The 14,301-nt window shown below is 40.4% G+C and overlaps 1 protein-coding gene across 3 annotated transcripts in view; it reads right to left on the reverse strand.

Moving 5' to 3' along the window:
• The window catches only part of FAR1 (fatty acyl-CoA reductase 1), a 68,488-nt gene that overhangs the window by 17,560 nt on the left and 36,627 nt on the right, over positions 1–14,301 (reverse strand). For 2 of the 3 annotated variants that reach the window (XM_075927847.1, XM_075927845.1), the window contains exons 5-9: positions 13,587–13,764; positions 12,246–12,290; positions 12,028–12,155; positions 11,495–11,562; positions 9,358–9,529 (exon numbers count right to left, since the gene is read on the reverse strand). In XM_075927847.1, the coding sequence (XP_075783962.1) occupies positions 9,358–9,529; positions 11,495–11,562; positions 12,028–12,155; positions 12,246–12,290; positions 13,587–13,764 (591 nt within the window). The remainder of the gene's footprint in view (positions 1–9,357; positions 9,530–11,494; positions 11,563–12,027; positions 12,156–12,245; positions 12,291–13,586; positions 13,765–14,301) is intronic. The other variant, XM_075927846.1, reaches the window with a different exon arrangement.

The raw sequence follows: 14,301 nt of genomic DNA on the forward strand, positions 1-14,301 counted from the left end.
TCACAAAGAACTAAGTGCCAGTCACGGTCAATGAGACACACTGGGAGAATGGATCAATATCTTGCAGAGGTTAGCTAGTACTACCGATCCCATACTTTCATGAGCACAAAAATTAAGTAAAAAAATTTACTGAATTATCAGCAAGGATTTTAAAATAAAACCCTATTAGCTATCCAATTCAAATATGTATATATCAAATTTACAAGTTTCATTTGAAGCTCTCTTGAATTAAAAAAGTTTTCCACAAAATCTAGAAAACTCATCTCCATTACAAGTAGTTCTACTGAAAAAATAAGTCACAGCTCTGCTTGTAGTCAATCTTTTATTGCTATTGCTGTTAATTCTTTGTGAATGCTTGCATATGTATTCTAGGTATGGAATGAGTTACTGATAGAAATCTGCCACCTTAAATAGATGTTCTGGGGGCTGAGTGTAGGTATGGCTTCCCCCGCCTAGGCAATCAGACACCTATGGGGGCACTGATGGCATATGATGTGTGCATCAACTAATATATGCTGTGAACGAGCCCTTTATGATATAGCCGAGCTGATGGGGCCTGTGATGATGTCAGTAGGGTAGATATGTGGACAGAATTGAAAATGGAAATTCTTGCAGGGCTTGATTCCTAGGTTAGTGTTTCTGTTGTGGGTGTGTGAAGTTGGTAATGAGTAGGTCATCTCCAGCTGGAGACAAAGCAAGGACTGGCCTGTGTCCCAAGCAGTGTTCCCTCTAAGCTGCAGGGCAGCACACCCTCACAGGTGATTCATCAGACACGCCCAGTCAGAGGCTCAGGGCTCCACGAACAGCCCTGACTGACTGGGTGGGCCTGATTGATCACCTGTGAAACTCTACCTGAGGCCTTAGAGGGAACACTGCTCCCAAGGTCAGAGAGTGAGGGATCGACATCTATGACACGTTGTAGATCCTTGATGAGGTGTAGGAGATGTTTTAGCTGGGGCTTGTAGGTAATGACTAGTGATGTTCTATTGCTTTCTTCGTTGGGTCTGTCTTTCTGGGTGTGTCTAGACTACAGAGTTTTGTCGACAAAACTATACCTGCGTCTACACTACCACTGAGTTTTGTCGACGCTGGTAAACCTCATTTTACGAGGCATAACGCCTTCTGTCGACAGAGTTCTGTCGACAGAAGGTGTTATTGCATGTAGGGTTGTGTCTAGACTACCGGGTTTTGTCGACAAAGCAGCTTGCTTTGTCGACAGAACTGAATGTAGTCTAGACGCTCTTTGTCGACAGAAGCTTTGTCGACAGTATCTGTCGACAAAACTTCTGTCAACAAAACCCTGTAGTCTAGACTTACCCTCTGTGGGTGACTTATGGGTAACCTGCCTGACTGTCAATCTGTAGCCTAGCGAGGCCAGTCACAGCAGAAGAGTTGGAATACATCTTACAACCTTATGGGTCATAGATATTGTGCTCACTATGCTAAATCAGCTGGTATACAAGGATTTCACCAGGATTTCTATAACATTCGCTGCAATGCTAACTGTTGTGCCATTTGATAGTACGTGTTAGGGTTTAGGTGGGAATATGCCACCAAGAGAAATAGATCTGTAGGTGACCAATAACAGACTTAAGTATTAGTTTCTTCAAAATGGTTTTCATAAAGCATCCAGTAAGCTTTTAATTTCTTGCTAAATTATATCAATTTTTGACATGGCTAGAAATTCCAATTTAAGTGCATAACATTTATGCATCAGCTGGAATTTTACACATCTTTCCAACAACTCTGCATCTGTGAAGATTGCATCAGGCTTGAAAGGGAAAGTTTTCATGCTCAACAGAAAAATAGACATTGATTTTCACTCACTAATGGTTTATAATATATCATCAATGTGTGGGTTTTATTTGTTTGGTTTTTTTTTTTAAACAGGCAAATTAAGATAATCCCTATAATAGATAATCAGGATTTTAAATAAGATCACATAAAATGATATTTTTACTCCTGGCTATCCAACTTAACACTTAATTTTTTTATTACAACTACTTAAAAATAAAATTTTTTGATAGATCACTAAATCTAAGACTTCTATCTTTCCACTGGCATACTAGGCAGTGTTTATAAGTGCTCTGATGTCCTCAATTAAAAGTGCTGAATTATTATTTGTAATACAGTAGTGCCTAGAGAACATAGCCTTATTGTGCACTGTACATACATAAGTAATGTCAATGAAAAGCATTGTTCGAATTTGTTGGTTTTGGTTTTTAAATACACAGTCAGATTCCTTCATACATAGCACATTCTTAGCTAAGGATATGCTACCAGTAGCATTCCAAGGAGTATTACACAATCTATCAAAAAGCACAACTTCTGATGAGACCGATCTGATTTTTATAATTAATACCTATAAGAACAGCCACACTGGGTCAGACCAAAGGTCCATCTCTCTCAGAATCTTGTCTTCCAAATGTGGCCAATGTGTGCCTTAGACTGAATGAACAGAACAATCTGTAGCTAGACATGAACCCCCCCCCCCCCCCCCCCGACTGTAACATCCATCTTTGCTTGCTTGAAAGCATGCAGAGCACACAGAGTAATAAAACAGCATGGTCTTTGAAAGCCTTGGAGCAGGAGGCTCAGATATGCTCATTCACCCAGTGGCCCTGGACAACTGTAAGCAGAGATAAGAGGGTGGTCAAACTAATTGCTGACCAAGAGGCTGCCGAGGAGTGCCCTTGACTGAAACCCATATTGATACGATCACACACTCGTCCAGGGGGGAGGAATCTCCCGCCCAGCAAAGAATGTCCGGTACTCCTAATTTAGCCATCTCTCTCTCTCTCTCTCTTACAAGTGTAAATTATTTGAAACTCCCTTGTAAGAACTGGCGCCACAAAACGGACCAGTACAATTTGGCATCTTAGATAAGAAAGAGGATACGGGCCCCTAGGGGTATAAAGATGGGTCCAGCAGCACACTCACTTTGAGTGTCAATCTACCACCTATCTGCTGGTCGGGTTTGGTGTTTAACCTCCCAAGGTTCCATGGGGACGCCCACCTTGTATTCGTCTTTCCTAGGAATTGAGGGACCGGCCCTGGCCTGACCCGCTGGAGTCGAGAGGCACAGAAGGGGGTAAAAATTGTACCTGTATATGTCCTTTAAGTATATACAGTGTTAGAGCTCTTTAAAGATTAAGCTGTCACTTGGTACCATTATTTTCTATTCTTTTTCCTTTGTAACCATTTTAAGATCTATTTTGCTAGCTGTTAAGAAGTAGAGCAATAGCCATTGTAACCACATGCTTTATAAGCCTTTTTAATAAACCTGTAACTGGTTAAGCCTTAACCTGACTCCTTCAGTTGCTGTAACAGAACCAAGCACAATTTCAAAGAACTTCAGCTGGTCATAAGGGACAGGTATAGGAAGAGCTTGGGCGTTTTGGATCATGTCACTACCAGGTGACAGATCCATTCGGGCATCTCTCAGTCTTCCCTAGACTGCCCGCTGCGAAGAGATCCTGTATCCTAGCAGCTGAAATCTGAGATGTAATAAGCTCTTCCTATGAATTCTGGGGCGTCTGTCACCCCGCTGGCTGCCCTCCGTGACGGGACCCCGGTCCTAGCGGTAAAGTCACAAACGTTAAACTTCTCTGGGCGCCCTCCAGCCTCCTAGGCTGCTTGCTACGACAGGACCTTGTGTCTCATCAGTTAGACTTGGGTGTGACTGACACACACACACACACACACACACACACACTGCCCTGACCATCGGCTGACAATCACAGTGATCCTTCCCTGTCATCCATTTCCAGTTTCTTGAAAACATAGCCTATGCTTTTAGGGACACCAACCCTGCCCATCCTGACCCAGTCATTGATAGACCTAATCTTTACCAATTTATTAGTTCTTTTTTGAATCCTGTTAGTCTTGGCCTTCACAATATACTATGGCAAGGAGTTCCACAGGTTATGGAAAAAACACTTTGTTTTAAACTTGCTGCCTGTTAATTTGGTGACCCCCCCTAGTACTTGTGTTGGGGAAAGAGCAAATAATACTTCATTTACTTTCTCCAAACCAAATCATGATTTTATAGACATAAATATAAGTCCCTCGGCAAGACTGTTTGCACAGAATTTTTAAACTGTTGACATAGACAATAATTGAACACAATTCTGAAAATCATTTTAAGAGTGTTAATACTTCAAGACTCAGCATAGAAATAGCAGATGAAGGATAATAAACAAAATACTACTGTAAACTAGTTACAGGAAGATGAATATTGATTCAAATTTTGCTCTACCATGTTATTTTTGCTGTAACTATATAATTGCATCTTTTTTCTGTGCTATAGTTCTTCTGAAGAGACAGCAGAACTTTAGAGTATTTAATATAGAAGGACCCTATCCTTGGAAACAGCCCTTCTGCGCCCAGCACAGCAAGGGTACAAGGAGCACAACTGGCTTCAAGTAACCTCTGGTTTGGAAGACTCGGGGCTGCTCTAAGTTGAGACATCCCCTTCGCTGGAAACAGCAAACTGCAGCCAAATGGAGCTGCGAGGCTCTGTGGCTATGGACACTCAGATAAATTAAGCATCACGAGCCTGCCAGCTGCTTACCGCGGGGGGGGGGGGGGGGGGGAGAGCTCTGATCCATGTAGTATAAGTTTCTAATATGAAGATAGAGAATACCTTTAGAACGCACAATTATATTAGTTATCTTAGCCTGCTTTGTCATACCACTATTTCTTTGTTTTAAATATTTTAAGGGATTTTAAAAATACCAACAACAATTCAAACAATCCTGACAAACTCCAGACAAAATTGCTTTACCATGACCCTTATTTTCCATATGCCCAGTTGCTCCTGCATATATTGACAAACTGAATTAACTTTGACAATAGTTTTCAGAAATGTGTACCTCTAAAAAAAGAGCTGTGACAAAAGATATTTTGCCCCATTTACATTAGCGCTTGCATAACTTTCCAGTACTGGTTCAGGGTCACCATTTGCGAAGACCTTTATCAGCAACTGCTCAATTTTAAAGCATACGAAAAAGGTCCTAGAACCACATATACTCTCTCATGTAATTTGTCGTAATGCCAGGAAGACAAAGGATACCACTGCTTAAACCCTTTGTCTCTGCACTTCTTCCTCTAGGAGCTGTAGGAGGAACCCCCTCAGGATTTGATGGAGGTAGGAAACATAACCGCTTTCTAGTTTGCTGATGGGTGTTTAGGCCCAGGGAATGAAAGCTGGCACAGGAGTCTTTAAAGCTGTGTAGCCATGCCTCTGTTAGGCCTGAAAAAGCTCTGCTCCCTCAAACAGGAGGTCCAGAATGGCCATGGCAATCTGGTGGGAAGTTCAACAGTACTGTGGGAACAGGGATCAGCATCATAACTCATGTGTACCATGCCTTGTAGATAGAGATCTTGGCATCAAGGACCTGAGTCTTCAACCAGGGACCAAGGCTGCACTGCCAGAATCCTAGGCCACAGTGATGGAGATTGATGCCGGAGGATCAGGGAGACCTGCTTTAGAGGGTGGTCCCAAAACCAGCTTGCCTTTAGATGCCAGAGCCTTACCCAAGTCTGTTGCCTGGCTTGGCATCTATGGTGCCAGGTAGCCTACTTGATATTTGGCTGCCAAGACCAATTTGGGCATAGATGGCCCTATAAAGGGCTAGAATTTTGTGCTACTCCTGGGAGTCAGAGGTGGAACCCTGGCTGGGCTAGGGGGTCCAACCACAGTGGTACTCACAAGTGGCTCTATAGTGTTCGTGTGATCCAACACTGATCCTTTGCCCAAAGCTCCTTTCTCCTGCCGTACGGAAGGGCTTTGACTTCAACAACTTCTTAGGCACCGGCGAGGGGAAATGGTGCTGGACAGATTCTGGTGCTGGCAGTGTGCTGCATGCCCATGTTGAAGTCCAATCAAGAAGCAATTGAGGCAGGACAAAGTGCAACCTGCATTAGGAGGGCCCTCTAGCACAGTGTGTTTCTCAATCTTTTTTTTTTTTTTTTTTTTTTAATACATAAGTACCCCTTCTTCAAAAAAAGTAAGTAAATAAATAAATAAAATTAAGTACCCCCCAGTACCTACAGTTTTCAGACACTTTTTTCCTACCTTTGCAACATATTTGTTTAAACAACTTAATCGTAGCCAGGTGGGCGATGAAATTTTTGGGTGTAAAAAGTACAAAAATAATAAAGCGCTGTAAAACTTAAAACAAAAATTCAGTTCTCTCCAAATTTCAGTTGTGTTGACGTACTCCCCAGACTTATCTCAAGTACCCTTAAGGGTACTCCTACCACTGGTTGAAAAAACACTGCTCTAGCAGATATCCCACTCCTTTTGCGCATAAGGGTGAACGTTTTTGCAGCTCCTCCACTTTTTTCTCTGGGACTTCCTCAAAATACTTGAAACAGCTATTGTAGCAATCACTAACAGGCATTGACCAACTGCACAATGAGCATGGCTTTAAGCTGGTGGAATGGGACACGCCCCACTCCAAGACAAAATCTCAGCTGAAATTTGGAAAGGAGACAGAACAATGGACTGTAAGAACCTCTTCTGCTCTTGTGATTCAAGACAAGGCACTCCGACCAAAAAACAAAGGCAGTAAGAAGGAATTAAGAGGGTGTAAAGAGGGCACCACCTAATATGATGCATGAGCACAGCAATCAAGGGAGTGCCACAGCCATATGTCGGTTCAGGGCAGCCACCTCAGACTCTGCTTTTAGCGGCCACACAGCAGCTACCCCAACCATCCCTATGGATGGGAGGGACCCGAGGAATTATGGAGGCCTGGCATGATGGCAGCAAGGACTGCTCTCCCCACCACGACAACAGGAACCAGAGCAGATAACCTGCTTCACTTCACTGTCCTCTCCTGGTCTCGATTTCTCAGCAGTGGCAGGAAGTAAAGTGTACTGACCCCAGGGTGCTCTAATTCCCGCTGCTGAGGAAAAGGAAGGCACAGCAGGCCAGGAGAGCAGTGCCACAAAGCAGAGCAGGTTGCTAGGCCACCCCAGCTCCAGCCACCTGCTTGGTAAGGTGGTGACCCCTGTAGCTGCCACGCCAGGATCCCCATAATCTCCCAGGCTGTGTTGCTTAGGGGAGGGGGCAAGGAGCTGGAGCTTAAGGAAGGGGTGCCGTGAGGGTGATGGCTTCAGCCACAAGGAAGCGCCTGGGGCCTCATGCTCCCCTCGAGACAGCCCTGGCAGCAGCTAACCCTATGGATAGTGGCTAGGCAGAAGTCTGATGACTATGCACTAGGGATGTTAAAATATTGGTTAATTGAATAGTTGAGTAACCTCGTGAAATTTTATAGTTAGCCGACTATTCTATTGTCCCCAGGTCAGCAGCTGCACGGTGCCAGGTGGGAGCTGGTCCACAAGGGGAACCAGTTTAAAAACCAGCTCCCCTCACAGACTGGCTGCCTGTCACCTTGTGCTGCTGCTTCTGAGAAAGCAGCAGCAGCACGGAATGGCAGGGGTCTAAGTTCCTGGACCTGGCACAAGCCAAAACTGAGCTGGGCTGCCTACCCACCTGGCTCTTAATATACTTGAAATGCAGAGCTGAAACGGGGGTAGGTCCCTGACCCAGTGTGAGGTAAGACTGAGACGGGTTGCCTGTCCACTCTGCTCCTAATACACTGTAAATGCAGAGCTGCAGCAGCAGTAGGTCCCAGACCCATCACAAGCCAGGACTGAGCCAGGCTGCTGGCCAACCTGCTAAAAAAATGTACTGGCAGGGCAAGAAGGAAAGAGAAACACATGTCATTTATAGCATTAACCTATAAGCTTTTGCTTATCGGTTAATTGTCTACACTATTACATCCCTACCATGAACATGGAGGCGTGCACAGCCACCCACCCCTAGAATAGAACTGATATGAATAAGCACTTGAAGAATTAATCAATTTCAATGACTTCTAAAATGTAATCATTCTGCATTTTTTGGCCACCTGAACAACAAAGTTGGCATTTAAAGTTGGAGGAAGTTTTTAACTAATAAACGCTTAAAAACTTACATCCCTTGGAAAGTTACATATACACTGTTTGTTTCTATAAGAAATTATTCTTGCCCTGAAGAGCTCACAGTCTACAAAAAGTTTGTGCATGTTAATAGAGCCAAACAAGAGTGTTCTCTTCACCCTTGGCAGATACCTTTCACTGAGACAATTCCAAGGTCAAGCAGGTCTTAAAATATTCTTACAGGCCCATTAAGAGTTGGTGGTGGTTTTTTAAAAATGTACCGAGGACACATCTTTGTTTTCCCCCATAACAAGATCTAAATTCTGGGATAGTGAATGACTCATTATTTACAATTTCAGCTCTCTACATTGATGGCAATGTAGTTAGAAAATAAATTATTTTTCCAAAAACAGGCATGCCATATAAATGCAGCAGAGAATTATAGAGGATTGTACTGCTTTTGAATTTTGAAACAATGAAAAAGTAGTAGTTAGACCTCACCCTGTAATTTAGGTTTATTTATTATTTAGTTAGAAATTATACCATTTTCCCACTTGAAAAGAGTCAGCCAGATAAAACTATTAAATATTATAAACTGAATGGAACGTTGAAACAATACAAGTAATTATCTGGAAAAAGTCCAGCATATAGGAAGTGAAACTGCGTCATCCACAACAAAACATAAAACTGATATGCCAGACTTGTGGAATGTTTGTCTCCATATTCAGCTTATAAGAGCAATAACAACCTCAGAAAAGGATAATTCTTAGGGCTTAGTGACTGACTAGCATTACCAGCCTGAAGTACAGCTCAATGGCAACTCTTCCCAGACAGTCACCATTCCCTTTGGAATACCCAGCCAGTGGCTTGTTATTACTTATGTTAGTAGATTTAAAGTAAAGCTCATGCGCCAGCATCTCTAAAAGCCTCCACCACCACATTTTTAGCACTTTCCTTCTTACCACGGTTTCTGACCTGTCAACCTGAGAACAACATCGTGCAATAATGCAGGTAGTATATGGCTGACCGCAGTCCAATACTGATGCAAAAGGGGATTGGAACGGATATTAACATTGGGGCGCCTTAGTGCTTGTTCTAAAGGATTCATCTTGAAACTCAAATTTAGGTAATATTCTGTAGGAAAAAATAAGGTTCACAATATTTTGAATATTCAGAGAAAAAGCCTGTAGTAAGATAGTGAATTAAAAGTTATCCTGACATAATGATTATTCAGATTCTAGCACAAACTCAAACACCCAGACAACGTATTATTGGTGGGGAGGAAGAAGTCTTGAATTCAAGTTTCTCCATTTAGAGTGATGACAAACTTAATAAACAAGCATAATCTGGAAAATAATTCAGTATTAATATGCATTTTTCATATCAACATGGGATTGTTTAAACATCAGAGCTAGTCACCATTACCTTGGGCTTCTTCCAGTAATCCTGAGGTAGATATCATACAGGAATGCTGGGGCCTTATGGCTTACAGCAATCCAGTAATGATATAAAAGGTGATTGGAGGTTAGATTTACATTGGGCCGTCTGAAGGCCTGTTCGAGAGGATTCCTCTTGAAAGTGGAAATTACATGGTATTCTGAGAAAGAAAAGTTATGTAATAGGTTTTTAACTCTTACTAACGTTATTTCAAATATGAAACTTTTCTAACATTTCTGTCACCCCCCATCAGCTACCAAATTATGAAACTATTCAACTTGAATTGCTATTGGCCTGCCACTTTGTCCCAAGAAGTACTTTGTACACTCATTCCATTGTTTGTTTTAAACACTGTACTGCACTCCAGCTAATGCTCTGTTCCTCTTTCTTACTTAAAAAACAAACCAACAAACAAACAATATTCAGTCTTCTGGTTGTAAATTTTAAAATAGCTTTGCATGCATATATATTTAGCAATCTTAAACCTAATTTGCAGTACAAATTATTTTAACTTTCCTTTTAATCAGATCATAGGTATATCTAAGCATAGCATTTGACCTGCATTTCAAAAGACATTTTAACAAGTGATTCACATTTTTAAAAAACCCTTCCTTTTATTGTGCATTTCTTGCACATACAACACTCAGTGAGGTCAAAAGGAATTTTAGCTGTTAGAGAAATGCAAGACTGGGCACATTTGCTTCAGCTTTCTAAACATCTCCCATTTTTTCCACAATGGTTTCTTCAGAAAAAATGTGTTCTTACCACAAACTAAACTGTGATTTAATTAAAAACCAATAGTTCTCTAATCAACTTGTCTGGAAGATTAAATGGATGAAATTATGTTTTATATATATATAATTTAGTACAGAGATAATTTTAAGATCTACTTTTAAACTACCTACAGGGCAGTTTGTATAGAACGTATACAAATATTTGGAATAAATATTATCCTAACAATAAAAATTCTGCTTAAAACAATAAATATATGCATTAAAATATTAGAAATCTTACAATTTAATGAAATCTTACATTTTCATTTTAAGAAAAGAGAACATTTATTGTAGGTCTGCAATATTTTACTATTAGAAACAGATTAGACTGTAATTGTAAATGTTAAGAATTGCAAACAGATGGCCAAGAGGATTATTTCTCTCTTCAGATAATATTTGATACCTCATGTAACTACTTAAAAGTAAAAATAATGACATGAATCTGACTACTCGAAAGCAAAGTTGCCATCATACCTCTCAAGTGTGCTGCTCTATGCAAAACCCACCTCACTTTCATGCTATTGTTCTATTATTTGTTACTTGTGTTACCAGTAGGGATGTCAATGTTGACATCCGATTAGCCAATAAACCTAATAGGTTAATCTTGTCAATTACATGCATTCTCACACCAAGGGTGGGTGGCAGGGAGGAAACAGCAGCAGAGGCAGCAGCGTTGGATGGCAGGGGGCTTTCCAGGGGCTCCACCCCCAGGGATTATCAAATACTGTAGTCATATAACCAATGAGAATTCATGCAGTTACACAACTACTCAATTACCTGATATCTAACATCCCTAGTTACCACAGTCCTTATGAGCCCCAGTCATGGACCAGGAGCCCACTGTTGTAGGCACTGTAGAAACACAGAACTCCAAGTTCTAGATGCATTTAGCAAGAGTGCTGCTAAACCCAACATCGAATGTTGTGACAACATCGAATGTTGTGACAACATCAGAGTCTCTGCTGATCCCTCTGAGCAGTTCTTCACTCTACCCATGAACTGAAGGCAGATTAAGCTGACGGAACAATTAGGAAAGCAAATAGGACTCCCACATTTTAGATGAAGGTGGGACCAGGAAAATAAACAGTGAATGGAGGAAACAGAGGATAAAATTAAGAAGTGATGGAATACTTCAACTATGCAGTGTATCACAGGGGAATTTCTGATTATAAAAATGCTAATTTTTTAAAATCAGTGGTCTCAAGTTCTTAGAGAAAAAGTTACTCAAGTTGCTAACAAAAAATTTCTAGAAATACATATTAGCTAATGGCCACATTGTGGGCCTTTCATTATTTCATACTTTTTTTCTATTGACGTTTAAAGAGAACACATATAGAAAGAATGCAGCATACCAACTTCACCCCAGTGGAAAGGATTGGTGCCACCTGTTGTGCAGTTGTACACCATAATGTTTCTTGGTCTGAAAAAATCAGATAGAATTAGTTAAAATTAAAATTTGTGACAATAACCCAAACCAGAATCATGTATCCAAATCACTCTTATCCCCTGAATTTTGGAGTTTGGATAAAGTGGAGACCAACCAACCACCATAATTTTATCTCCACACTGCTCATGTTTTTCTTTCCAGCAGCTCTGTCTCTCATGAAACAAATAATTAAGCTTTAACTCTATAATATTTATAATTTAAACTGACTGCCATAATGAAGGAATTTCCACTCCCTTGTCTACAGTATTGCATAACTGATTAAATACACTATCAGATACTGTCCAGATACAGACTAGATTGGGCTAATAGGTTGAATCCTAAATTCCATAGTACTGTGGGAAAAACAATTAATCTACTAGCAGTTAAACGGATGGTTAGGTTTATAGAAATATTACACAACCCCTCTTCAGGCTAATTAAAAATGAACTGCACTGTCACCTGCTATACCTATTAACTCCAGAATACCAAGCAGCAGCCAGTGTTGTGTTGACAACTACATCTACTGGAACAAGATCTGCAACTGCACTGTTGGAGGCTCTCATTGTTCGAAGAATTCCTTTTCCTGCCTTAAATAACAAAAATGGAAGACACCAATAAAATACTGAAAGGTTACACATTATTTGAAAAGACATACTTGTCTTAAAATGTTTACTTACCGCAATAAAGAGACCACTGGGCCCATTAAAGTTATCAATCCATCCCTATTGGGTAAAAAACACCAAAAGCAATCTCAGTTGAAATTCACTGATTTCAACATATTTCACAAACATTTATAGTTACCATTCAAGCAGACAACATATTACTTCCCTATTCCTACTCAAGTTACAAATATAAATGTGCTTTCATTTGAAACCACTATTGCATACCTGTGACAGAGCTTTAAACAGCTGCTACAACTGCAGCCAAAGAGCTACACACAATTTAGCTAGCTCCTCAAAATGAGCTGCTGCATATTATGAAATAAACGATAGGATTAAAATAATTTTGTAATGCACATTTATAGTTCAAAGCAAGTTTCCTAGCAGTAGCTATGAAGTGAAGTCATACTTTGCCCAGAAAATCTTTTCACAATTGGAAAGCAGCTAAACAATTGCACTGTCCATTATTATATTTCCTTCCATTTTCTAGAGGTAGGATTCTCTCAATATGTAGTGCCCATATTCAGTACCAAAAAGGAAAGCCATCTCTGATTTTGGTGATCTGTACGGACTTGAGAAATCAACTTATCTTGGCACACATTTTCTCCTGAGTTAGGAAAAGTGCACCAAAACCAATCACAAGAGGACCATCCCATACCAAGAGAAACTTCAGGTAGCAACTGCTATAGCAACCCCAAAACACTGTCTTTTCTATGGCTGTCATGTAGGGTGGCTACAAACAGAGGGTGCGTCAGGGCATCTGGTTGAAGGGAAAATGGATCTATAAAGACATTTCCAGAAAGAGGAAGCAGAAAAGTGGCATAAGCAAAAATAAAAAAAATCCAGGTCTTATATGTGTTTTAGTCTCTTAGAAGTCATGGGAAGTAACTGATGAGAGAAACTTCAAAGAGCTTCAGTGTACCCATAAAGAACTTAACTGAAGTCAAAATTACTTTAGGCTTTCTTATCAGAAAAAGTTTTAGATGAACAATTAAAAGCGTAACGTTTGTGTATATATATAGAATAACACCATATTGATTCCACTAGTTCTAATTAAATATATTCTCCCTGTGTTTTAACAAATATTGTTTAATTCACTTGATAGGCCCATATATTCCAGAGGTAAGAGTAAGTTATCCTTTAAATCAATGGCTTTCTTACATAAAAGCTGTCAACTAAACAAGGCAGTTTTATAACTCAGGTTGCTATCCACAAGTGACAAATTTTCACCTCTGATTTCTATGGAGTGTTGAACTAGCTCCCTACCAATATAGACCTAGCAAGGATAAGGTACAGGACTAGAAATATATGGAAGTATATAGATTGTAGAATATTCCGTGGGAAGCTCAAAAGACTTACAGGGAAAGGCTCCTTCCAGCTAGCACCAACAATCGATGGTCGTATAATAGCTATGTTTAATTTTGCACCTTCCTGCTGCACAACATATTCTGCTAAGGCTTTTGTATATGTGTAAGTATTAGGCCGGTCTCCTATCAGTTTCGGAGTAATGTCATTCACTAGACCATCATCCATCCACCTAAAGAATCAAAAGAACAAAGTTTTAGTTACTCTACAATTAACTTAAAGGAGTATAAGAAAGAAAGAGAAATTGGAAAAATAACTTATCAAGCAAAATACTTTGACTCATTTCTTTTAAAGCAACAAAAATAAGACAAACTGAAGCTGTAAAGTTCCACCAGAAGCAATGTAAACAAAGACAGCAAGGCAAAGAATTCTGCTGTAGTGCTTATCGGTAAATTTTTTACAAGTTGTATTCAGCAGAGATTTGGAAGTAATTTACTCCTGCCACTTCAAAATTCTGTAAGGGTACATCTAGACTTAAGGGTAAGGTTGACTTAAGATACACAACTATGTTAATTACATAGATGGAATCGCCCCATCTTAAATCACCATCTATACAGCGGGAGGCCGATGGGAGCAAACACTCTCGTTGGCTTCCCTTATGCCTCATGAGGAGCAGGAGTACTGATGCCAATGGGAGTGCCTTTTTAGTTCCAATTATTGGTCTTCACTAACTCACTAAACCAAACCCTGGAAGATCAACCACAGCGGC

The sequence above is a fragment of the Pelodiscus sinensis genome, chromosome 4, assembly GCF_049634645.1.
Source record: "Pelodiscus sinensis isolate JC-2024 chromosome 4, ASM4963464v1, whole genome shotgun sequence".
Taxonomy (NCBI): domain Eukaryota; kingdom Metazoa; phylum Chordata; order Testudines; family Trionychidae; genus Pelodiscus; species Pelodiscus sinensis.